This window comes from Electrona antarctica (assembly GCF_951216825.1).
Source record: "Electrona antarctica genome assembly, chromosome: 12".
Taxonomy (NCBI): Eukaryota; Metazoa; Chordata; class Actinopteri; order Myctophiformes; family Myctophidae; genus Electrona; species Electrona antarctica.
The window spans coordinates 28,042,164-28,068,811 of NC_136793.1; the positions used below are offsets into that span (position 1 = coordinate 28,042,164).

General features: G+C 43.4%; 1 protein-coding gene across 2 annotated transcripts in view; it reads right to left on the reverse strand.

Annotated features, from left to right (window-relative positions):
* Positions 1–25,720, reverse strand: part of grid2 (glutamate receptor, ionotropic, delta 2) — a gene marked incomplete at its 3' end in the record, with an annotated part of 744,548 nt that extends 718,828 nt beyond the window's left edge. For both annotated transcript variants that reach the window (XM_079516745.1, XM_079516744.1), the window contains exon 1: positions 24,717–25,720. In XM_079516745.1, coding sequence (XP_079372871.1) covers positions 24,717–24,804 — 88 coding nt within the window. In that variant the 5' untranslated portion in view covers positions 24,805–25,720. The remainder of the gene's footprint in view (positions 1–24,716) is intronic.
* Between the last annotated feature and the right edge of the window lie 928 nt (positions 25,721–26,648).

Below are 26,648 nucleotides of genomic sequence, written 5' to 3' on the forward strand. Positions count from 1 at the left end.
GTGTAGTGTTGTTATTTATTATTATTATTATGATTGAAAGAGAGCATGGCAAGGCGCAGGAACAGTATACTGTACTGTACTGTACTCATGTGTACTGTACTGTTCTCTGTACTGTTATTAGTGTTGTGTGCTTATTTATTGTTATTATTATTATTACATGGATTAATATTCTGATGTACTGTGCTGTTCTCTGTACTGTTGATATAATAGTTATTAGTGTTGTGTTATTATGTTTTATTATTATTATTATTATTATTACATGGATTAATATTCTGATGTGAGCTTTCTTTCTGTACTGTACTCATGTGTACTGTACTGTTCTGTACTGTTGTTATGATTAGTGTAGTGTTGTAATTGTGTATTATTATTATTATTAGCGTTTTGTAGCGTGTGTGTGTGTGTGTGTGTGTGTGTGCCATTTCAGCTGCATCGCGAGGCGATCCAAAATCCCCCCCCCCCCGCGCACGCACGCACGCACACACCACACACACACACGTGTCTGCAGTGACACTGCGTTGTACACAGCTGTTCTATTTCATCCTTACTGACTGCCAGAGGCAGTGCTTAACACTGGACGCCAATCATCCAGTGTTAAGCAGTCATCCAGGATTCATAGAACCATAGTTACATACGTGACTTACGTTTTGTGTTGCAGCGCGTTGTTGCAGCGTGTGCGTGTAGTGTTGTTGTTGTTATCCATATATGCGCGTCGGTTCGTCCCGATTGTACCACGCCAGGTGTCGACGTGGTCGTGTTTGCATGATTGTAACTGTGTATGTAATCGCGGCGCTCTCCATCCAAGTTAGAATCAGTGTAGAACCTGTGTTGTTGTTCTTCGTCTTCTTCTACTTTTGGTTTCCGGCAGGCTGTACACTGTGTGTGTGTGTGTGTGTGTGTGTGTGTGTGTGTGTGTGTGTGTGTGTGTGTGTGTGTGTGTGTGTGTGTGTGTGTGTGTGTGTGTGTGTGTGTGTGTGCGCGCGCGCACGTACGTGTGTGTGTGTGTGTGTGTGTGTGTGTGTGTGTGTGTGTGTGTGTACCGTGTAACTTCCGGTAGTGTTTCCGGAAGTGTGAAAGGTAACACGAAACACACGTGGGTCACGTGGTGGGGTTTTGAGCCATTGGGAAGGGGTGATGTAGTGTTGCCAGGTCCACGTATTGTAAGCGAGTGGTAGTGTGTGAAAGTATAGGCTGTAGGCTGTAGGAAGTCAGGGTTTGCGGCCTTGTTTACATAGACGTGGCAACAATGTTTGACAATGTTGGCGGCGCAGCCAATGAAAAGAGTGGAATCACGGGATGCAGTGTTGCCAGGTCTGCGAATTGTAAGCGAGTGGTAGTGTGTGTAAGTAGCGTGTTGAATGGCATTTTTTCTGTGCTTGTTTTCATAGACGTGGCAACAAATTAGGCGGGGGTGTCGGTGCTTGTGGCGTGTTTGTGTTTATTATTGATAGTGATGTTGTTTGTGAGTGTGGACGGGAGGCGGCTGTAGTGGCAGTGCAATGACAGTTTTTACGCGGGTGTTGTTGAGTTTGGGCGTGCGGCGCGACATGAGGAGATAGCCGTGGATCGACGCGGAGGGTAAGGCTGTGTCGTGTTAGTGTGTTGTTGCAGTGTGTGTTGCTGCGTGTTGCAGCGTGTCAGTGACGTAGTAGCTGGTGACTTTCTTTTCCTGGCTTGGGCACTTGGGCACACCTTTTCAAATGTATAATAGATATCAGCAGGCACAGGGAGAAAAGACATTTCCACCGCAGTGTTGTTCTTACGGGCGATTAGGTCAGTGGTTTTCTAACTTGGGGTGCTATAACAGGTCACTTCACCTTTTGTTGTACAATATAAAAAAAAGGAAAAATAAACTTTGTGCGACTACTCCTACGGATTTTGTCCAAAACTCATGCAAATTAAATTGGTACACATCTCTGTAGTCAGATTTCGCAGATTGCATTCCGATTGGCTACGATTGTCTGCCACCAATCATGAACACAGTGCCACATCTGCACCAAATCTGAATCAAGTGCCTCTAACACCCATACAGGACACACATGCTTGACGGCTGCACCCTACTAGTCACGACTGACACAGCCCTGGATTTTTATGCTATTTCACAATAGGGGGGCCAGAGCATGAAGTCCTTGGCATTGTATTAGGCTACAAGTGAGGAGGGGGCACTAGTAACCACAGGTACTATAATGCTGTAGTTTGTGACAACTTTATGAAAATGAGAAGCACATTTTGCTGGCCAGTGGCTAATTAAATTGTTGAATGTGACAGACCTAGGGTAGCAACCACGTACTGACCATGGTATCACCGATACTGTACATAACTTGAGATTAACAGAAAGAAGACAAATCTTATCATGGATTCGCAGATGAATGAAAGGCAGCTGTAGGTAAGAAAATATTATATTATTTGGGTAATTCATGTAGGTGTTCTGTGAGCCAGCAATTTAAGTGTACAGGAGTTGTTCATACTGCCTGGTGTTAAATGTACATTAATACATTAAATGTATTAATATACAGTATTACCTTTAGCTGCCATATCTGTCAAAACGTTCCAGTCTTCCAATGTGTATGACAAGCCGTTTGTATTTTTAAACCCACCAGGAGAACTAACCATCTCTCTGAATTGATATGTGAAAAACTTTTATAGTCTATAGAGCGTCGCAGTCCCGCCCCCTTTCATGACGACGCCAGGCCCAGGAAATGAATCCCAATGCATTTTTCCCATAGACATTTCAAAAAGTATTTATTTAAAGAACTTTTAAGCGTCGTACGAAGCCAACTCGAGTCGTGACAAATCATGACAACAAATTTTGGAAGAAGAAAAACAACAAAAAAGTGTTGTAACCTGCCGTTTTTTTCTACTTTCTAATTCTTTGTTTAGCCCAAAACATTGTGTTTATTGTCATAATTTGTCACGACAAGAGTTGGGTTTGTCCGCGGCGTAAACGTCTTTAAATAAATACTTTCTGAAAAGTCTATGAGGAAAATTAACGGGGGGATTTCTTTTCCGGGTCTCTCGAGGGGGCGGGACTGCGACGCTCTATAGGGGGATACGCCCATCAGCGGCAAACCATGATGGCGAAAGTGATTCACTCCACTGCCTGCACCATTAGCAAAGGGGCCATGTTTGAGGAATACCCCAACTGAGTCAGTGAAGAAAAGTGGTAAATAAAACAGATGGAGAGAAGAACACAGTAATGATGTGAGATACATGTGAATATTTTATTGTGAGTTGGCAGCTGGGCACACCACGCTAATCTCTAGCCTGGCATGGCCAGACTAATATCACTGCGTAGATATGAAACTGAGTGTTTCATATCTAATCTTTCAAATCTTCCACAGAGTGAAATATTTACTTCCAAGGAGCTGTTACAAACAGATTCCAACACTTTGATTTGACTTTGAATAGTGTGCTCTGATTGGTCACCCACAACTCTGGGGTGAGCGAAATGTAATTCAAACTGAGGAGTGCCAGAGCAATCTCCCCAGGGATTTTTATTCCTAGCAGATTCGTCTGGTTTCCAGGCTAGCTAATCCCCACCAGGCAAAGGGAACACTTAAGGGGGGATACATTAAAAGCAGTTGGAGGGAAGGACTTAGTGATGAGGGGAGACAAAATTAAAGGGTAGTCTGTACTGTAACTACACCGGCTAGCAATGATGTTGTCGCAATAATGGAGTTCAAGAACAATGCTCATTGGGACTGTGTGCACTGAAAAAAGGATTCAGATTGTTTTTTCTCCACATGGTTTGCTGCTTCAAAGGCCTTTCCACCCCGACAAAACACAGCAGTCCAAAACAGTTTTTCTAAGTAGCCTGAAGTATGTTGTTTTTAAAGCAACAACAAAGTTAGCATTGAAAAAGATGAGACACGGACCCCAGGACAGCTGGTAGGATGAAAGTAGAACAGCTTAGACACAGCAATTTATCATGACTCACAATGTTCCAGCCATGACTAACAAAACTGTCTAGCATCAGCCAATCTAAGTGTCTCCAATGGGTTGCAATATCTTTTTTTTTTAAGTTTCCCTATTTTGGGAAACCTTTTTCGGTAAGACTGTATATTAAGGAAACACCTTCATAAAAAGGAAACATTTATGAAGTGTGTTCCTCATATTCCCTCAAGTTGAAATATCCCAACTTGAGCGAAGTTTGCTTCACCATATTATTGACACACCAATAATGGTCTTACTCTACAACTCACAGGATTGAAGGCATAGACTTGCGCTCCACAGTTGGGATGGAGCGGCCATAGTTAATGTCCAACTAGAGCAATCCTGTCACCGACCAAGAGCTCATATACAGAAAACTCATTTGGAGTCTTGGATTCCACAACACGGTGATATCTGCCATGGTTACTGGTGAAAAGACAGCACATCATCCAATTAAGAGAGTACAATGGAACCAAATGGAACCTTTTGTGCCCACCAAAATATTTGAAGTCGTGGAATGCAGGACTTGGTTAGTCTGTAGTCAAAAAACATATGAATGAAGTGACTGCAAAACATATTTTCACACAAAATTGAAGTTAAATTAACTCATTATTTTCTGAGGTTATCTGAGGAGAGACAGAGAGCTGTATAGAACAGATGCATGTTGAAGATGCTTCACTTCAGCCATGACTAACATACTTAAGGATTAGTGCATCTGGCACAGCACTACAAAACACCATTAACGTGGAGGATAGGGGGTTGCATAATCCACCTCTTATTCCACTCCAAACTCCCAGTCTACCCTGTCTCTATTAAGGCATTCATAATTCAAGAGGCAGAATCATGTTTGTCACAATAGATTCATGTTAATATTAGCGACAATACGTGGGTGCCTAATGGTGTATTGCGGGCGTGATAGTCATCTTCGCAAGTTCCTAGTATTTAGGTCATGGGGGCATTGCTTGGTCATATACTGTATGACTGTATGCACATTGCACAAGTCTCCTTTGCCTCCCTATAAAATCACATGGTTTCAGTGATTGATTGATTAAAGTATTTATTAACAATTTGCAGAATGGGTACATTTCACATAAAAGCACAACTCAATACAAAGACTGTTACTCTGGACGACACACTGATAAAGCATTACACTTGTTTACAACAGGGTCCACCATATTCAATTCATCAGAACATTTAGAGACGTACAAATATACACTTCTATATAAAAAAAAAACTGGAAATCATGTAAGGAGGTAAAAAGGGAAAAGAAACATATACAGTAAGGGGGAAAGGGAGTGGGGGGAGTTCAGATTTTACGGGGGGCGGTTTTGAATTGCAGCCGTCCGTAGGTGCCCTTTGAGAGCGGTTTTGAAGGAGTCAATGTCTTAATGTCTGTTGGTAGGGCATTCCATATTTTGGTGACATACTGTAGGAGCGAAATTAATTTAGTCCCTTGTTTGTGCCGAATCTGGGTTGCACATGGTTTGTTGAACTCCCTCTGGTGTTGTGGGTGTGAACTTCGTTGACATTAAAGTATTTAGACAGGCACATGGGTATCATGGTGGTGTAGCGAATCTTGTGGACCAGACCCATTACCAGACCCGATGCTGTACTCTGTCATCAACCCTAAGCTATTCCAGCCTGTCAAAGTGGGCAGGGGTGAGGTGTGTTCGGGGAGTGAGGCCAAGTAGTAGCCTGACCAGCAGCACTGAAAAGCAGGTTATATAACAATCCCCATTCTTACAATACAGTATACTGTAGATACTGCACATTCTTTGGGTTAGATGCAGTCATTTCAGAAAAATACTAGGGTGGCAAAAAAAGCAGTCCTAATTACCAGAAAAATAGCAAATCTCACAACGTGTGAGCTTATAGATCAGATATTTTCACAATTAAAAATAAATTAAAATATTTTTTTGAAAATGTTCACATATAAAACCACCTTCTTGGACCCCAAATGATGCCCCTTGTTAATGAACATTTCTTTCATAAGCTCAACTGGCCAACCCTAACCCTTGAAGGCTATTCAGTATGGGAATAAACATAAACACATCCATATAAGTGTTGCAATATAGAGAATTGCATGTTGCCAAAGCAAGTCTTCAAGTAGGAGTGCCAAATCAAAAGGTATGAAATCTAAAGTGTCCTTTCCCACATATAGCTGATCACTGACATATTGTTCTACTAAAATGTTTGGTGGCACACACTAACAATGTTGTAGTTCAGGGAAAAAATAAAGAAAAGAGAACTCAACAAATCACAAAACATCTACCCTCCAGTGTTACATGAGTGATGTTTTTTAACTAATGAAATTATAACATGAAGGTGAGTTTTCTTCCGCCATAGTCTGAAAACTCACCTCTTCAGACCCCACCTTAGCCCCTAGCACTGCCCTAGCCTCGCAGACCTTGAAGGCGCATGCAACGGTTAAAATATGTCATTTTAGATGTTAGGTTCTTAATTATGTATGAACCTAGTTGACTATTTATATGTATTTGATGTATTACCTTGTGTTGTTCTTGCTTACTGTATATCGCTCTGGATTAGGAGTGTCTGCTAAATGCCTAAATTGGAAAATTAGATGTGCCTCCAGTTCTATGATATGTGCAGCATTTATAATCCATTCTCTTTTCTCCACCCTAATTTGTTTATGTATTGTCTTTTGTTTATCTGTTTAGGAAAACGTGAGTAAATGCAGAGAACCAAATGGGCACCTACACAGTCAGAAAGACAGCTGTACACATGTGCCAAGTGTGTCAAACAAACAATTCACAATGGTGATTAGCTAAATGGTTTTTACACCCCTCTGTTTCTGTAATTGCATTGTATACACCCGGGGGGGAGTGGGACTACAGGAAAGGAGGAGTGTGAGAGAGAGAAAGGTTGGGAGAGCACAAGATGCGAGTGAAAGAGAGAGAAGTGGAAGGAAAGACAATGGACATAATGAATGGTTTTAAATGGTAAATGATTTTAAATGGTAAACGTGAGACGAGAGAGAGAGAGAGAGAGAGAGAGAGAGAGGGGTGCAGAGGGCATACCAGTATTGTACTTAAGGCATAATTTCAAAATGTTTTCTCTCTCTCACTCACTCATTCACACACACACTAGACATGTGGAAATGAATCGATACAAATTGGAAAATCGATATAAATGTGTGCGATGCGAGTGCATCGGTTCATTCAGTGTGTATCGGATACAATTGACGACTGAAATCGCGTTGCATCGCTCGCGGCCTATCTGCATCAGTAAAATCCATGGTTACATTGGTTTATTCTAGCCTGGCTAATAAGCCAGACTAATATCACACAACACTGTCGCGGTATATCAGTCTGGGCTGGCTCCACTTGGATTTCATTTCCCGGGGAACATTTTCTCTTTGACGCAATTGGTCAGAGCTACTGTCAGTCAAAAGTCTCAAGCATTGAACGTCACTGTACCAAAGCCCGCCTATATTGCATACCGTGTCCCGATTGGTCCGACCTGTTCTCTGCTGTAGGAAAGAGGCGTGCTACTGAGCCTCGCCAGACCGTAATCCGCTGGTAGGCAACTTTTTTTTGCCAACGGCTGATTCGGTCTGGTTTATTAACCAGGCTAGGTTTATTCATGCTGTATTTCACCTATCTTGAATGCACCATCAGCAACAACAACAAATAGACGGGACTCTGACTGACATTCATCTTCCGCAGCTACCAGCACACAGTGAGCAACTGAAGAGACATAGCCAAAGCATTTCCGGGGGTCCTCAGCCAAAAACGTTGAGAACCCCTGCCTTACAGCACTAAAGTAGCAGACCCACAAGCTCACAACGCATCGTGGATGCGACGTGTTGTGAGCTTGTAGGTCTGCTATGTTTTTACACTTTGCATAATTCTGGATTATATTAATATAATATAATAATACAGGCCAGGGTCTTCAATGTTTTTCAGGTCAAGGATGCCTTATTAGCCAAGTCAAGCAGTGACCCCCACTAGGCAATTATAAAAAAAAACTGTGTTGCTTGCAGATTAAACTAAACATAACTTGTTTGACAGCACTATCATTAGTGTGTGACATGTAAATTAAAGTTTTGTCTATTAATATTTTGGATTTATGTTAGTAACAATCTATGAATGCTATTTAACCCATTTTGGGTGGGAACCCCTTTTGGTGTTATGCTTGGTGCATTATGTTATGCTTTAGCTATTGAAAAATAGCAGATCTACAAGCTCATAGTGCGCCACCGAGTGGCGCGCTACGAGCTTGTAGGTCTGCTATTTTTGAAAAATCGAAGAACGACTGACATAGAAACATAGCTTTTTCAGAAAACTGTCAGGATGTAGAAGACATTTTTAGAATCTGATCTCAGGTCAAAATGGATTAATCTCTTAAACCCTCAATACTAAAAGCCTTGAAACCTCAAACGGTTCCTATCACACACATATTTGGCAGCCTCCCTGTAATAACTCTGAGAGGTCCGGGGCCCCTGTTGAAGACCCATGTACTACAGTATATGATTAGTAATCTAACAATTCTACAATAACCAGGGGGGTGAATCGTATCGCATCAGCAGGCATTCAATGTAATGTATCGCTGGCAGTGTATCGAGATGCGTATCGAATCAGCCCCAGTGATGGAGATTCATGCCACACCCACACACACACACACACACACACACACACACACACACACACACACACACACACACACACACACACACACACACACACACACACACACACACACACACACACACACACACACACACACACACACACACACACACACACACACACACACACACACACACGTTAAAGTCTCGACAGACATATTAAATGGATGCAGTACAAAATGTAATAATTCCTTGACGCCATTACTGAATTCATCCAATTACTCACTCACTAATGATTTACATTGCCTGAACCTCGTGATTTCACCTCACCTCTCCCACAGCAAATCCTAAGAGTTCACTACACACGAGTTGTTGAGTTGTATGTAGCTCACTTCTACGCTGTGACTACGCTGTGATTGTGAGTTTGTAGATCTGCCATTTTCAGTGTGAGACACTGTTGTACAACTTAGTATAAAGCAGGCTGGTCCATTTGGTAAGATTTGTACACGCTCACGGTAAAAATAACACAAACATTTTACTGTAAAGCATAATGGTTAAGTTTAGAAGTGTGCCTGTTCAGGTTCAGGTTCATTCATTAGTTTGTCCCCGAGGGGCGATTTGTTTTACAGCAAGCATCATAACAGGCAGACAACATAAATCACATCAAATACAGTAAAGTCACATGGTACACATAAAAACAATAAAACAGGAAGTCAGTTCAAGTTATCAGTGTAGCATTGGAATTCATCATCACTTGCAAGAACAGTTGTATATTTAAAAAAAAAATCACACCCGTGTGAACTGAGTGGTGCAGTGACGTCACACACTAACCATAGCAACCATGCTCACCTGTACGTGGGGCCACGTACAGGTACACACATACATAGATACATAGATACAGACAAAGCTGGTTATTGGAGTGGTTTGCACCACTCAAAATACAAGAAGCGACAAAGTTACCTCCTCCTCAATATCAGCATTTAAGGCCTGGATAGATACAGGCACAAAGGACAATTTATATCTGTTACTAGTGGCCCCTGGGACCTTTAGGCGGAGGCCAGAAGGGAGCAGCCTGTATTCAGAGCTGAGGGGATGCGAGTTGTCCATACAAATGCACCCGTCTTTGGAATACATGATCCAGGCTACTGAAATTTACTCCGGCTATCTTTTATGCCGTTCTCACAATCCTACTGAGGTGTTTTTTGTCCTTTAGGTTCAGGTTTCCATACCAACAAATTATGGAGGCGATAACTGACTCAATGAAAGCACTGTAGAACAGTTTCATTAAACTGAAAGTTGGCAAGCTTCCTTAAACAAAATAGGCGTTGTTGACCTTTTTTTACACAGCATTTGACAGTTCACATCAAATTTCAGCTTGCTGTCAAATGTAATGCCCAAATATATATAGGTGGTTATCAGGTCAACTTGCTCACCATGGACAACACTGCTCTGGGGAACTGGGGGGGGGGGGGGATCTCCTGAAGTCAACGCACATCTCCTTGGTTTTTGCGACATTCAATTGGAGAAAGGCATCCCCACACCAGGAGAGAAAATCCTCAAGAACTTGGCCATGACCAACTTCATCATCATCAAGCAGGCTGACTATGATGGAGTCATCAGCGTACTTAATAATGGATCTATTGGCGTGGCGACTCACACAATCATTTGTGTATAAAATGAAAGGCAGACAATACACAACCCTGAGGTGAGCCGGTAGAAGATGTTAGTGGGCTGGATAAAATTCCATTGACTTTTACCTATTAGTAAGAAAGTCAAGGATCCAGTCTACAAGACCCGCATCTAAATAGAATAAGTGAATAGGTTTGTCCGCCAGAACATGAGGCTGTATTGTAGTAAAGGCTGATGAAAAATCAACAAAGAGCAGCCTGGCGTGCTTCTTACTGCCTTCTAAATGTTTGTATAGAAGGTTCAGTAAGGTCGATGAGGCGTCTTGCACACCTCTCCTGGTTCTGTAGGCAAACTGAAAGGGGTCTAACATATGTTGTTTTAACCAATTTTTCCAATTGTTTCATAACCAGAGAGGTCAGGGCAACAGGTCGGAAGTCGTTCAGTTCCATAGGGTTCTTTATTTTGGTACCACTATGGACCATAACCATAAGGAGTTCCCAATGTAGCTACACCCAAATATGGAGTGTGTTGTCTGGAGTGTGTCTCATGCCCATGCATACACATACTCCGTTTTTTCAGGGATAACAATGTTTTCACAATATGAAACCCAACTGCTCACAACGTCTGTTAACTCATCAATATCATTAGAAGATTCCTTGAACATATCCCAGTCGGTTTACCTGAAAGGTCTGCACTTTACCTTGTTTCAATAGAGTGCGGTAGACAGGGATAAGATTAATGCAATTGTGATCAGACGAGCCTAGTGGAAGTGTGGGGGTTGAGATAAGGTTATGGTTAGACTGGCCTTGTATACGGGTTTGAGATAAGGTTATGTTTAGACTGGTCAAGTATACCTTACAGTATGTATACAGTACATGGCCACCTCTTTTTTTCTTATTCTTCTTATTCTTTTTTATTTACCACTACACCACATTTGCTGAAAATAGCCTATGTTCCATTTTCGCAAAAAGTTCACCCATTATGACATGCCCAGAATAGGGATGCTAGTGTTCACATGGTTTAGATTAGATTAAGCAGAATGAAGGTAAGGCTAACCAGAAGGATATTGATGCAGATTCACAGGGCAATGATTCTAGAGTTTATTCAATGATTCACCAGGATATTTGGGTATTGGTATACAATATATTTATTTGAAAGTGTGAATTGCTCATCCATCTGCACTCAGCAGGGCATCATTCTAGAGGAGATGAGTCAACACAGGGCGATATATATGTGTGTGTGTGTGTGTGTGTGTGTGTGTGTGTGTGTGTGTGTGACGTGCGTGTGCGTGTATTGATTCGATACACGTCTCGATACACTGTCAGCGACCGATACGATACATTGAATCCCTGCCGATACGATGTGATTTGATGTCGATTAAATTCTGGACAATGCAATGTGATTCGATGCGATTTGATGGCGATTCAACACAGGATTTATATTAAAGCCCACATTAATTTCCCAAAACATGTATCACGAATCATATAGGATATCATTATTCAACAGGGGGTCCGGAAACCCTACAGGGTCCTCGAGTTATTACAGGGGGGCTGCCAAATATTTGTGATAGAAACCTTTTTTATTTTCCAAAGGTCAATTTGAGGTTTTGTGTATTGAGGGTTTAAGAGATTAAATATCATTCATGGATTACTAACATTAATCCAACATATTAATAGAAAGGATAATGAAACAAATAAACACAAAACATTAATTTACATGTCATACACTGATAATAGTGCTGTCTATGTTCAGTTTAATCTGCAACACAGTTTTATATAATAGCCTATCTAGTGGGGGTCCCTGCTTGATCCCACAACTAAGGGGTCCCTGACCTGAATAACATTTAAGACACTGGCCTGTATTATTATATTATTATTAGTATAATCCAGTATGCAATCTTCGGGCAAAATGTTGTAAAAACATAGCAGACCTACTCATAATAACTCATAATGCGTCACGTCCATGACGCCTTGTGAGCTTGTGGGTCTGCTATTTTAGGCACACGTCGTGCTGCGATGTTTAAATTAGGTTTCTCTCTCTGAGAGAACAGCAGCAGACAGACAAGCTGCATGCACAATGAAAAGTTGTGAAACAGTGAAAAAAAACAGCGTTGTTACAAAATGATATCAATTGCATCGGAGTCTCGGCAAGAAGAGCAAACGGCTGTGGATCATTATCACTCAGCGTGCTACAGTGACGAAAACTGATTTCATGAAGCTATAAATGGTGCTTCCCTTGCATTTTTAATCTGTGGGGCAATGTCTGTAGTTGTGGGTTCTGCATAGTTACTTTGTAGTCTGCACGTATAGGTTGGGTTCACTCACTGCGCTGCGGAAGATGAAATGTCAGACTCAGAGAAACACAGAATAGGGTGAAATACAACATGAAACAAACGATGTAACCATGCAGACACGCAGCGAACGATGCATCGCGTGTGCTCCAAGGCGTAATGGCGTATATATTGTATCTAAATATGAATTATGAACTACTGCAATTTCCAAATCGCAGAGGCTACAATTCATGCATAAACGAGAGGCGGGATTTGAATGGACCGGCCGGAGGCTCATGTCACAATGACTCGACCATAACCATAAGGAGTTCCCAATGTAGCTACAGTTGGAGGCCATCGATATTGTCCTTTTCTTTTTGCTGAGGTTTGCGTGATCTGCGCAAAAGGACTGTAAGAGCCATTTCTTTTCTGTTCATTTTATTTCTATGTTTTTTGATGACGTCATTTTCAAGGGCTTGGTCAAGGCCAAGGTTGGCCAGGATACTTAATGAGATCCGATTGAATACTCTGGTGTTGTCCTGATGTGAAGGCGAACAGTTTTTTGACTGTGAGACAGGCTGTTGATTGATATGGTTTTGACACTCTTTTGTTTTATTTAATTACAAGTTACAGTGAATAAATATCATCTTTGAACTTTAAGTCAACGTTTGTACATCAGTCTTTTTATCACACGTCATGACTAGACCCTCGGCATCGGGCAGCCAGTAGCCCAAAGTTTAGGACTTTGACGCTACAAGGACAGTTTTTGGGCAGGAAGCCCTTTTGGTGTTTTAAACATTATGTTATAATTTAGCTATTGAAAAATAGCAGATCTACAAGCTCATAGCGCGCCACCGAGTGGCGCGCTACGAGCTTGTAGGTCTGCTATTTTTGAAAAATCGTGAAAATATTTATTTCAGAAAACTGGAGGATTTAGAAGGATTTTTTTTAAATTTTGAGGTCAGGCCTAAATGGGTCAAATGATAAGGGACAATGTTGGTGGCACCCAACTGTACACCCAAATATGGAGTGTGTTGTCTGGAGTGTGTCTCATGCCCATGCATGCACACACGGACGCACGCACGCATACACACAAACAAATACACACGAGCATGCACGCATATACACAGGAGATTCATGCAAAAAAAACAAATACATATAAACATACACACACGATGAGCTTTCTGCCACAGTGAAACGCAGTACAGACAGTGTTTGTGTCAGGGGAGAGTGAGCATGAAGACTGACAGAATGGCACAATAAAAGAGAATGAGAGGGCGAGGGGCTATGCAACACATTGAGAGAGAGAGGGGGGGGGGGGGGGGGGGTCAGCTATGGAGAGCCAGTGAACTGTAACAATAGAATAAAATAGACTTTACAGACATCAAATACTGTAGGTTCAAATGGACATCAACACAAGTGCGCACGCGCACGCACGCGCACACACACACACACACACACACACACACACGCACACACGCACGCCCCCCCCCCCCCCCCCTCCTCGGCCGGAACATTATGCATTGCTTTGAAGTTTCTCCCATCATTAGCATGATTATATAGATGAATTGCACTCATTGCATGTGAATGCAGACTAGAATATCACTTGACTGCATTTCAATGTTTGTTCAGCAGATTTGCATTATCTCCCTTTTCTGAATAATAATAGTAATGGAATATCATGTTGAATTCTGCCTACTAGTGCGGGGGGGTTGAGAATGCCTAGAGAGCTGAAAATAGTTGTGAAATGTCATGCTTCTTATTTCAAAATAATTACTGAAGGGCAAGAAATCATGTACAGTATGTGAGCCTCCAACTTACAAAATAAATAAATACCCCACCAGAAAACAGTATGTATTTATTTTTACTAGCAGGATTTTACTTTTATTTAAAAAAAATCACACCCATGCGAAGTGAGTGGTGCAACTCCGTGTGGGGTTCCCCGGGAGTTCCAGGCCCACAGGAATGCACCCAGGGTGCCGGCCCGGTTCCGGCAAGCCGCCCCGCTTCCAAAACGGTCCAGAAATGACAGTTACCGCGTGGGGGTCCCCAGGGGGTCCCCGGAATATCCAGACCCCCAGGAACGTGCCCAGGGGGGCGAGCCGCCCCGCGTTCGATATGGTTGAGAAATGACTGTTACCGTGTGGGGGTCTCCAGGGGGTCCCTCTACTGTACTGTACTGTACTGTACTGTACTGTACTGTACTGTACTGTCACACCCGAAATCATCATATATATATAGTTAATATTTCGTGCTCGGACACAGCCAGCCAGCGACCCACATAGCTGTCTATAGGAGTGGTCGCACCACTCAAAAATAATAATAATTAATTAAACAGAAAACAGAGCAATGACACACTAACTTTTCAGCTTGAGACCCAAAAGAGTTATTTAACGTAACCCTGCGACCCACTGATAGAGAAAACAGCAGATTTTCAGCACAATTAGCTCTCAAAATAAAAACCTTTTTTGGGAGTATTATCTCTGTTTCCCTGGAAATCGTGGGGTTGTCTGACCGAGACATTAGCTAGTCCCTGTTGATTCAACTAGCCCAGAGCTGTGCAGCCAACTTGAGCTAATGAGCTAAATAAAGATTGTGATTTCATAAACAGAATAATAGGTCATTATCTGGGGCGGCAGTGGCTCAGGGGTAGAGTGACCGGATGGCAACCGCAAGATTCCCAGTTCGAACCCGGGCTCCACCAGAGTTAGTGTCGAAGTGTCCTTGAGCAAGACTCTGAACCCCTAATTGCTCCTGATGTGCAGGTTGGTGCCTTGCATGGTTTTGAAATTAAAAGAAGTATGCAAATCAAGATGTGATTGAAGACATTCAGAATGTGCATGTCTATATGTACACGCTTGCGAGCACAAACAAAGAGACAGACAGACAGACAGACAGACAGACACGAGCACACACACACACACACACACACACACACACACACACACAGTCATCCAGGGACAAACATGCTGTGTTCTGAGCATCTGGCCTGCTCTACCTGCACCACTGCTTGCTGCAGCTGTCTCTCACACGCTATACATCTGCAGTCAGTCTCACACCAGCGATCATGCCTCTTCTCAAAGCCTCATGTCAGTCTAGCTCTGACGCACACGCACACAGTCACACACACAAATGCAGACAAACATACTTAGGGAAACATACAATTGTTTCTCATTCCATCGACTGCCCCCCCCCCCCCCCCCCCCTCTCTCTCCCTCTTGTTCTGCATCACTGCCCAGGTACAGTACAGTTGTCACGGGTGCTCTCACTCTCTCCCTTTCACAAGAGGATGCCAATATGCTCTCGATCACACACACACACACACACACACACACACACACACACACACACACACACACACACACACACACACACACACACACACACACACACACACACACACACACACACACACACACACACACACACACACACACACACACACACACACACACACACACACACACACACACACACACACAGCTAAATCTCCACAGAGAAAAGAACATGGCCCAGCACATCTGTCAACAACACAACACGCAACTATAATACATATCTCAAAGGACATTATGATGCAATACTGTACTCAGTACGGACTGTACTCTAACGTTGTTGAAGTAGGACTCATAAAATGTCCCTGGGACCCATCTAAAAGACCACCCCTGGGTCCCGGGACCCATTACATTGAAAACCTAATTACATCACTGCCCTTTGAATTTAGGGTTTCTTCCTGGAGGCTGAAACCTTGACAGTCAAACGTGCCAATGAAAAAAACCAGTGACATCACAATATCATCCCCTCCCCTAACCCCTCCCCCTTTATCATACAGCAACAGCTGTGGGTGCGGCTTCAGTTCAGGTGGATCACCACCCACCAGGCAAGCCAACCATACTTAATGAACTGGTGGGCGTGTCCACAAAATAAAACGTAATTTTAACAAATACTGTACACTTTTTTGAAAAAGAACTTCCTATATATTAATAATACCTAATGCCTGGACCAGTGGACCATTAGGCCAGCAGCACCCCAATAAGCCTGATGATCACGTTTTAGGGTGGGAAAAAAAACACGGCACTCCAACTTTAAGTGCTTCATATACGGTACAGTGAATTCTGCAGTCCTTACGAGTTGACACACAAGCAGTCGCGCGCGCGCACACACACACACACACACACACACACACACACACACACACACACACACACACACACACACACACACACACACACACACACACACACACACACACACACACACACACACACACACACACACACACACTTCAAGCCCTTGCACACATGTACTGTATGCATGCAAATACTTTCAGACCATTGTCATGACATGTACACATTCGCACACAACACACACACGCGTGCACAAACACAGTAGGTGGTAGTTCTAAAAAGGAAGTGGTGATGACAACTGTGAAACGGGTAAACAAAACAGGAGAGGAACAGCCATTCAGAAACAGAGATGCTTAGAATTCCTTCTCCATAGAAATGGCATCATTGCCAAATAAGAACCAAGTTACGCCAGGACACTTTTTTTTCTCCAATCTCTCCACTCTTTGTTCAGCATCCCAAAAACAGAAATCTCTCTCGCTTCTCCCTAAGCCACAGATCTCGTTATCGCCCTCTCTCTCACTCATTTCCTCCCAAGAGTGAACAGAGACACTGCAACAAGAAAAGAAACACTGCTTCTATGTGAGAGCAGGATCCTTCTCGTTCGCCTCCTTCCTTAACGACACCAATCCTCCTGTATTTTAAACAAACAAATATCATCCAGTCCAACCGTCTTCCGCACTCTCTAACTATTTTTGCAATGCTCAATCTCATCTCACACAAATGTTGACTTTCCTCTCCTGTCTTCTGCCACTTTGTAATGCTTGATTATTGCTCCAACTCTGTCACAGAGAGGAAGCACCCTGGCCCAAATGGGGTTTGAGGGGGAACATTAGCCAAAAATAGCAGATGTACAAGCTCACAATGTGTCGCGTTGCGGCGCATTGTGAGCTTGTAGAACGGTTAATTTTGGCGAAGAGATTTGGTGTTGATGAAAAAAGCGATCCAAGTACATTTTAACTCAAGTCTGTTTCTCTAAGAATAGGGTTACTTAAATCAACTCATTGTCTAAAGAAATTACATATTTGAGTTCCTTTATGATGCAAGTTCAAAGGCTGAAGGTAGCTGCCAAAACCTTATCTCTCCAATCAGCTTTTCGGGAGAAAGTGTTTGTGTAGTTTTTAAACTGCCAAATTGCCGATTGTTTAATTTGGTCTGTCAACCAGAGAAATACATAAGGGCAACATTTAAAAAAAAAAATCTGTGCAACAGCCATGTCAGAAGAAACTGACTCACAGAACATGTAATGTTTTTCATTTTTCAGTATTACTTACCTGGCACGTATTATTTGTGTAACTTGTATATGGCAAATTATTTTTAATAGTCAATATCAAGTGATTCTAATGTTTTCCACAATTCCCAGTACTCAATATGAATTAACTTGTGTACTAGAGGTTTGCCTTGGTGCAGAAAACAAAGCATTATTAGTGGAGTAAGTTTATGAATGGAGAAGAGACATCACATACAGTAGGGTGTTATCCACACAATGCCATTTTGAATCTGAATTTGACATTTAAATTGATTGAAAAGCTATGAATGATGCAAATTAATCTACCAAGCATTGAGCTCCTATTAAAACATATGCTATGTGATCCTCCAATGATTGATGTCATAATGGGCTCATTGTGTGTGCATACTGTATGTGTGTATGAGAGAGACAGACAGACAGACAGAAACCTAGAGAGAGAGAGAGGGGGAGAGAGAGAGAGAGAGAGAGAGAGAGAGAGAGAGAGAGAGAGAGAGAGAGAGTTTATGCTGGTGTGTGTGTTCACAGCAAAACACTCAGTGCTCATTGTCTCCACCAGGCCGAAGGCATGGGGAGAGAGTATGTTTTGCACTCCGTCCGTCCGTCCGTGTGTCTGTGTGTGTGTGTGTGTGTGTCCATCCTTCCGTCTGTGAACAGCTAATCTCTGGCACTGTTAACCCGGTCGATGCCAAATTTTGCACACACACTCCCTGGATGTCAACGATGAACCTCTGCCCCAAAATTTCCAGAACGGCCTGTTATAGCGCCACCAAGAGGCCGCCGCTTTGTGCAAAACAAGTTTTTGGACTGTACACCTACAGATTTTGTCCAAACATCACGCAAATTGGTACACAGTCTCTCTAGGACTCCATCCTGATTGGCTAAGATTGGCTTCCAAAGTTCGCAGGAGTGCTCAGTTTCAAACAAAATGCTGCAAATCATGAACACATTGTGCACGCACATTCCCACTAGGCCGAGGAAGAAATGCCACATGAACATTTTCAACTCGGCCTCATGGTGGCGCTATAACTAGCTGAAAAGTGTTTTTACCTCTAACTGCACAGATCTATGGATAACTTTGTATGCCAACTCCCTATAGGCCAAGGAAAAACCTTTGCCTGGAGTTTTTCACATCTGCTCTTTATAGCGCCACCAGGAGGCCGACATATGTAAAACACATTTTCTAATATTACTCCTTCAGATTTTATCCAAATTTCACGCAAATCGGTACACATGCTCTCCATAGTCATGTGATCAAGACTTCTCATTTCTCATAATCCACCCTCATTGTATGGCTTCTAAACTTTTCAGGAGTAGCCACAACTACTCAACGCAGCGTCCGATTGTGGTGAAACTGTGCATGCATATTCCCACTAGGCGTTTGGAAGAAATGCCACTTGACAGTTTTCAAATCAGCCTCATGGTGGCGCTACAACAGGCCAAGCCGCATCACACACACACACACACACGTTTATATTGCTCCTAAACATTTTGCCAAACATCACACACAAGTCACACACACTCCTATCCTCCTGGTGGAGACCTGTGCCCAGAAGGGCACTTTTTCTAGTTTAACGGCTGTGCAGTGTGTATGCATCTAACTAGCTGATGTGTTTCTGATGCACGAGGAGTCAGTAACATGCACTCTAAACATCAACACATGTGCACTGTGCATACTGTATCTAGCCCTGCCATGAGTGGCTGATAGATTTCACTCTTTCAGATCCGTATTAGACAGAGGCACTCAAAGCAATCAACTCTGTGCAAGACATTCTTTAATCAAGTTTAATATTTTACATCGGGCTCAATATAACAGCAAGCAAAGCAAGCTAATTTAGACCCTATCTGACCTATCTGGCAACCTGTCACAAGTTTCAATCTTCACTTACACATTCCCTCTTCTTCCTCGCTTATATTTAACTTTGGGAGTGTAACCAAATATGGACCCACTAGTTCACCCAAGATGGCTCGGTTCAATATATTTAACATAATTCCTGCTACTATATCCTTTATTTTCTACGTTTTTACATATTTTTGTATATTGTTTTTTTCCACCGTTGCCAAGTCCCGGCGGTTAGTTCAGTTGGAACTGGATACAACCAAAACATTTCCGGGGTTCCGGACAACATCAACGCTGATTGGCTGTCAGGACTCAGGATGAGATGACACACACACACACACACACACACACACACACACACACACACACACACACACACACACACACACACACACACACACACACACACACACACACACACACACACACACACACACACACACACACACACACACACACACACACACACACACACACACACACACACACACACACACACACACACACACACACACACACACACACACACACACACACACACACACACACACACACACACACACACACACACACACACACACACACACACACACACACACACACACACACACACACACACACACACACACACACACTTGAGCCATTGCCATGCAGTGCACGGTGCTGTGGTAGATGAGAGGCACGCAGGCTCCCCCCCATCTGCATGCTGATCATTAGAAGAGAGAGAGGAGAGAGATACAGTAGAGAGGGATGTACCACATTCCAGCAGCGCAATTATATGTAATGTCTGCAAGTTAAAAAAGGTTTGCTGCTGTTCAGATCAATGCCTCAGAGAATGCTAACAATAGATAAAGAAAGGTTGATAGTTCCCAATACAGAGATACGGGCTGCGAGAGATGGCACTGCTTCTTATCTTTCCACCTCTCTTCTCTCTGTATTTTCCTTCTTCTTACTCTGTCCCTCGTTGACACATGCACGCACGTCTGTCCATCTCCCTCTTCAGCAGCAAAAGAGATTAAACAGGGAATACTTGTGACATGTCATTGTGATGCCAGTGCTGAATATAGTAACCCTGCATTAATACTCGCACATTCAATACTCGCACAGTCAATACACGGTTTGGCTGCCGGTTTAAAGAAATAACCTAATTTTAAACTTTATAATTTGCTTTCAATTGGTTTCGGTGAGCAAAGGTTTCAGGGTTTGTCTGGCATTTCCATCACTTGCTGAGGAAGCATGGAAAGAGACAGATGAGGAATGAGAAAGAGAGGTGTTGTTTTTGGGGCGATAACCTTTTGATGTTATTCACAGGACTTGTGGTCAGCAGGGAAATGAACTATTGATTAAAGAAATAATGCGGGACCTACTCGATTTAAATAACCACCCACTTGCACTTCTTCCAGAACATACACAAACACAGGTACGCAGGTGTGTGCTCACAATCCACACACACACACGTTTATCCCATGAAAAACAATCTACCAAAATCATAGGCTACTGCTTACAGGATGTTTCTATACTATATCTAGCAAGGGAGAAAAAAGAGATTTTCCACTACATGCAGCTTTTGCTGACTTCCCTACTAATTGGACATCACACAGTTGCCTGGCTTCAACTACAGGGTTAAAGAGGGCAAGCCAAGCTCGCTCATTATCTATGTAACTAAATTTGCCCCCACTTTTCTGTGTCTTTCCTGGACCTCTGTGTAAACTGGAGGTGATTTGGTGTACTTCTCTAGTAATCATTAATGAAGTCTACATTTACAGAATGAACTGACATGGGACAGAAAGGTATAGAAAAATACAATAAATATTCTGCTGTCTCAAACATAGTGTTTGCATTACTAATCTGTGGCTTAGACTATACTGCACTAGACTCTGATGACCAGCTAAAAACAATTATAAAACTCGGATTCTTCTCTAAAGTAAAATCCTGTTTGTGGACACACATAAAACAACAATAATTGTGCTCAGTGGCAAACCATTCTCTCGCCTATTAGTTCTACTGTGTGTAGCATAGGCATCTGTGCAACGGATTAATTAGCCAAATCAAAATAACACGCAAGAGAAGTGAATGTTACATAATAAGCCCAGTAAGGTTAATTGGCTTGTGCTAATCTAGACCTAGTGACCCAATAATGTAGACCCAGTTATCAAGAAACTAACCTTGCTCTATACCAGGCAGGCACCTCAAATCTATACCAAGAATCTAGACTCACGTACTACACCCGCTGCTGCTGCTGGCCTGTGGCTGATCTACGTACAACATGATTGAGCCTTATTTGAGCAGCCATCAATGTTTATGTAATGCTGTATAATGTCTATAGGCCTATGACAGTTGGACAAAAGCGTGAGTTTCCGTCGAACGTTGCGAAGTTCACTAGAGCCGACTCAGCCCCGTTCGAGTTGCAACCCAATATGGACAGAATAGTAAATTCTTACCACCCCAAGGCAATGCCAACGCCGATCAACACGGCTGGCAGTGAATACAATTACCAAATATAGCTGCAAGCAGCGATACGACGGGGCCAAGCCATAAAGTTGGAGACTGGAGATGACGTCACTTTTTTGTTACGCTGATTGGCTGACGGGGTTGTCTGTCAACACTGTACTCCAGCAGCCAACCATGCATTAGCAGGGTTCAGACTCCACACAAATGAATGGAAATGCAATTTCAAGGGGGGGGGGGTGGTTAACCAATAACCAGGCTATGGGAATCCCAGGAGTGGATAGTAGAAAGAAATATTATAAAGCCTGCCGTTTCTATATGCTTGGATTCCCCTTCCCCATCGATGATATCACTATGCAGAACTATCCACTACCCAGTCAGCCCTCCTCTGAGACACAAAGTGAGTAGACAAAAATGGTACCGAAGCCGTAGGCCCTATAAAGATAGATTGAAAGTGTGTGAAGTGGTCCTTTAAGTGTTATTTGTGTCATCTCACATGTAAAGGTGTCAGAATACATTTTTCTTGGAACTTTGCCTGGTTTTAGCCCTGTGTATTGTTCACAAATTGGATAACACATATTCGCAGTCAACTTGACCTGCATAAATCCTATTCACTTGGCCAAACTGCTGTCATATGTCATAGCAGCCTAATATGAAACATCACCTTGGTCTGCAGCCCAGAAAGAACTAGGCCTACAGCCCATCCGGCTGTAGGCAAACTGCATGCTCCGCCTAGGTGCCTGCCAAACTGGCCGCGGTGTGTTCCGTAAATCAGCAGGCGAGGGCCTCACGAGGGTCTAACTAGTTCAAACAGAAATGCGTTATAGTGCTCACATCTTGGCAGCAGCATAATGCAGTGGCTTAGATTAGATCGGTGAGCTAATAACATGCTGTGTCCCTGTTTGACTAGCCTGTGTGCATGTCTTAAATGTGCGTGTAACATCCTTGGGCCATGTGCGGTCGGCACGAGAGGTCTCCACAGACAGAGCCAAATTAGCCATTGGACTGGTGGGGCCGCGGCCCAGGGGCTGTTGGCCCTCAGGGGAAACTGGATTGTGCGGTACTGGGTTTGAGGCCCTGAAAAGGGCTCCTGGGGACCTTCATTGGCTGTTGATTGTGTTAAATTTAGGTCAAAAAGATGATAAAAAAAAACAGAAAACAAAAAAATCCATTCGTGTGCAATATGGCCCCCCCAAAAAAATACTGGCCCCGGGGCCCTCGTGAGGGTTAATCCGTCCCTGTCCACAGACCAGGGCTGCAAACATTGGACTGTGAGAATCCAGGAGATGTTTTGAGGGGTGAGAGAGGACTCCTCAAGCATGGGGTTTTCCTCCAGAAACTTTTTAACAGTTTCCTGTGTTCTGGTGAATTTGGGGAGTTTGTTACTTTTATCATGCAGGCTTGCTAGCATTGGAAAATGATGGGTAGAGTTTAAGCCATTAAAACGCAAAACGTAGGTCTACAGAAATTGATTTGATGACTGAAGCAATGTAAGACCCATCTTTCATAATAACCAATAACCATTAAGTGAACATCTCTGTATGATTGCATGCACTGCCCACAGTGCCCAGAGGGGTCCCCCAAAAAAAACGTTTTGATGTAGATCTAAGTTCCTGTGTTCTAGTGAATTTGGGGACTTTGATACCGAATCCAGGAGAAAATACAATGCAGGGGTCCTGCATGCATGTGCCCGAAATGCAGGAGACTCCTGCAGGATCCAGGGGTGTTGGCAGCCCTTTATGCCGGTAGCTCGGCGCGAGCGCGCGCCTAAGTGTGTTGTTGGAGCCGTGCATGTCACACTACTCTCTCCCGGTCTCCCTGGTCTGTCGCCCATTTGAGGGAGGCCACCGAGCTGTCCAACTATGTGTGCCCACCACCACCTCGCGTTCTCTGCCTGCAAGACATGCTCGCTGTTTGTCGCCCTCTCTCTCCCCCTCCCCTCACCGAGGTTGCCAGAAGAGCTGCCACATATCGTATGTAAGGATAGGATACATCCCCGATGTCGAAATCACACTGACTCAAAACAACAGTGCCACACTTTGCCCCTATATGGAATGCAATTACAGATTAATTAGCTTCAAGTAAAACAGTAAATCGCCCCCCGCACCTACAAATCCCTTTGCCATGCGGGACAGCATTACGCCACCCAAACCACCTGTTTAAATATCGCGCAACCCACCGCCAATGACCAGAGACACACGACACGGACAACTCGCACTTAGTAATGAGCCCATTTGGTAGGCTAGGCATTGACGGTTGTCACATTTATTGTGATTGGCCGCGTGAGAGTGGGCTATGATCGATTTAGAACGTGTTACTGTTCATATAATATCTGAATTGGATAACACGGTGGGAATAGTGAGCAATTCGGGGAGATAGAGGCGAGCTTACATAAGCAGTGTATTGCCAAAAGACCCCCAATACAGCTTGAGCTGCCAACTTCATCTGTAAGGGTGCGCACACTGCATGGCGCATAATAAAGGAGATGTGGAGATGTAATAGACAGTTCGGGTGTTTTCCCCCGTGATACCATAATACCAATATATGAATGGAAAATAAAATAAACATGTGCAGTCTATTCAATTTCAGACGCATAGTGAGCCTGGATGTGGCGATGAATTTAGTAGCAGAAAGGCGGAGTAACTTACCAATGTGGATGATTGAATCGGAGAGCACTGGCTCCAACTCCCGGCTCCAAAAAACGACCAACAGCATCACAGTCGAAACAACTTTCATGTTGCCTCCGCAAGACGATTTCTCCCCAAAACCGAGTAAAAGCCAAAGCTCTCTCGCCTAGAGCAATAGTTGTTTCCCCTCCTTCACTTCTTATTCTTCTTTTAATCCGGAGGCTCGAAGCTTTCCTAGTCCATAGATGGAATTGTTCGGAAATATCTTTCGGGATATAGGCTTTCTTGGCTTGAAAGTGGGCTTCTTCTCAGCTGGAAGAAATGAGTGATCACAGAATGGTCGGCTACCCTGTTGAAATCCCCCTTACATCAAACCATGCTGAGACAGGAGGAGATATGCTGGCTATCCGAGTCGCAGAGCGACTGCATCCAAACGCCGACGCATTAAAGCCGAGCTGAGGGTCTGGAAAACCTATCAGCTAAACGGGGAAATGATTCAGTACACAGTCAGTAAGGTGGGGGACACTTCCTCTCTTGTTTGCGTTTCTGGTTTTCAGGCTCCCCGTTAATGACCCAGTCGTGATTCCTGCTTTTTTCAGATCCCCGACGCAATTATAAATCCCACTAAAACACCCGGAAACCTCAGCTGACCAAGCCAACAGACAAAACTTACATTTCACCTCTCGGGTTTTCTCCAAGCCAACATTCAAATGACAGTGATGCCGAACAGATACGAAAAAAATCGAATTACTTTTATAATATCAAACGAGGAGAAGCAGTGCCATATTATGTCATTACCACGTACTCCCAGGCTATTCCGAAATGTTCTTATTTCCGCCTTTCCCCCCTACGGGCGCACAGAGGGAGAGAAAACCACGAATCATGTATGGGGAGAAGAGACAGCTCCTATCCGGCGGCGACGAAGCTTTTCTGCGACAGAAATAAATGTCAGTGGTAAAATTCACCAAGGATGACGGCGGCAGTTCGCTCCAGCCCAGCACGCTCGGTGGAGGTATGCCGCGTCCGTGTCCGTTTGGATGAGAGGGAGGGATGGAAAGAGAGGGAGGGAGGGAGGAGACCAGAGAGAGAGGGGAGAGGGAGAAAGAGACTAGAGAAGCAGGCAAGCAGCAACTATACAGCAAAGAGCAGCAGCAGTTGCCAGCCGTGCGCACATCGACTGTCTGGAATGGAATTACCTTGGAAGAGAGAGAGAGAGAGAGAGAGAGAGAGATGCGAATTTGGGCGGGCATACTGATGAGGAAGAGGCTGAGAGAGAGAAAGACCAAAAGAGAGAGAGAGAGTGTGTGTGTGTGTGCGCTTTGTCAAGCATGTTTTACAGTCTTGTACAGGCAACTGTAGATCTACACAAGTTCCTGTTCTCCTTAAAATTTAGAACAAGCTGTTGTCTCAAATTCTGCGTAGCCTTTTACTGCAACTTGAAAAGGAAGTAGAGCACTGCTGTTGCATCGTTTGGGGAGGATCCTGCATTAATCTATCACCCCTTTCTTCTGCAGGCCACTTTGATTGGTTGTGCAGCTATTTGTTTCAGTTTGTTCCCTGATGGTGATTGTGAATACATGCTTTTGTAGGGACAATATAACCCCCATATCATATTCATCCTATGCTCTTTCCTTCCCACATAGATCAATCTATCTCTCATTCATCAGTCTCACTATTTATCTATCATTTCCACGCATGCTTCAAGTCCCCATGGGGTTTGTCTTAATCTGCCAGAGACCTTGGATTAGGGATTAGGAGGGTTTGGTGCTTAACACCATCATGGGAGGGTGTTTGTAGGCATTCAAGGAATAGGAGGATTAAATTGACAATGATACTGAAGAGAACAGAAGTGAAAGCCTGCCTATACTGTATCTCTCTTTTTATCAAAATTATCCATTGTTTATATCACTGATGATTTATTGAATCAGGCACCTCGAAATGAAGATCAGTTTT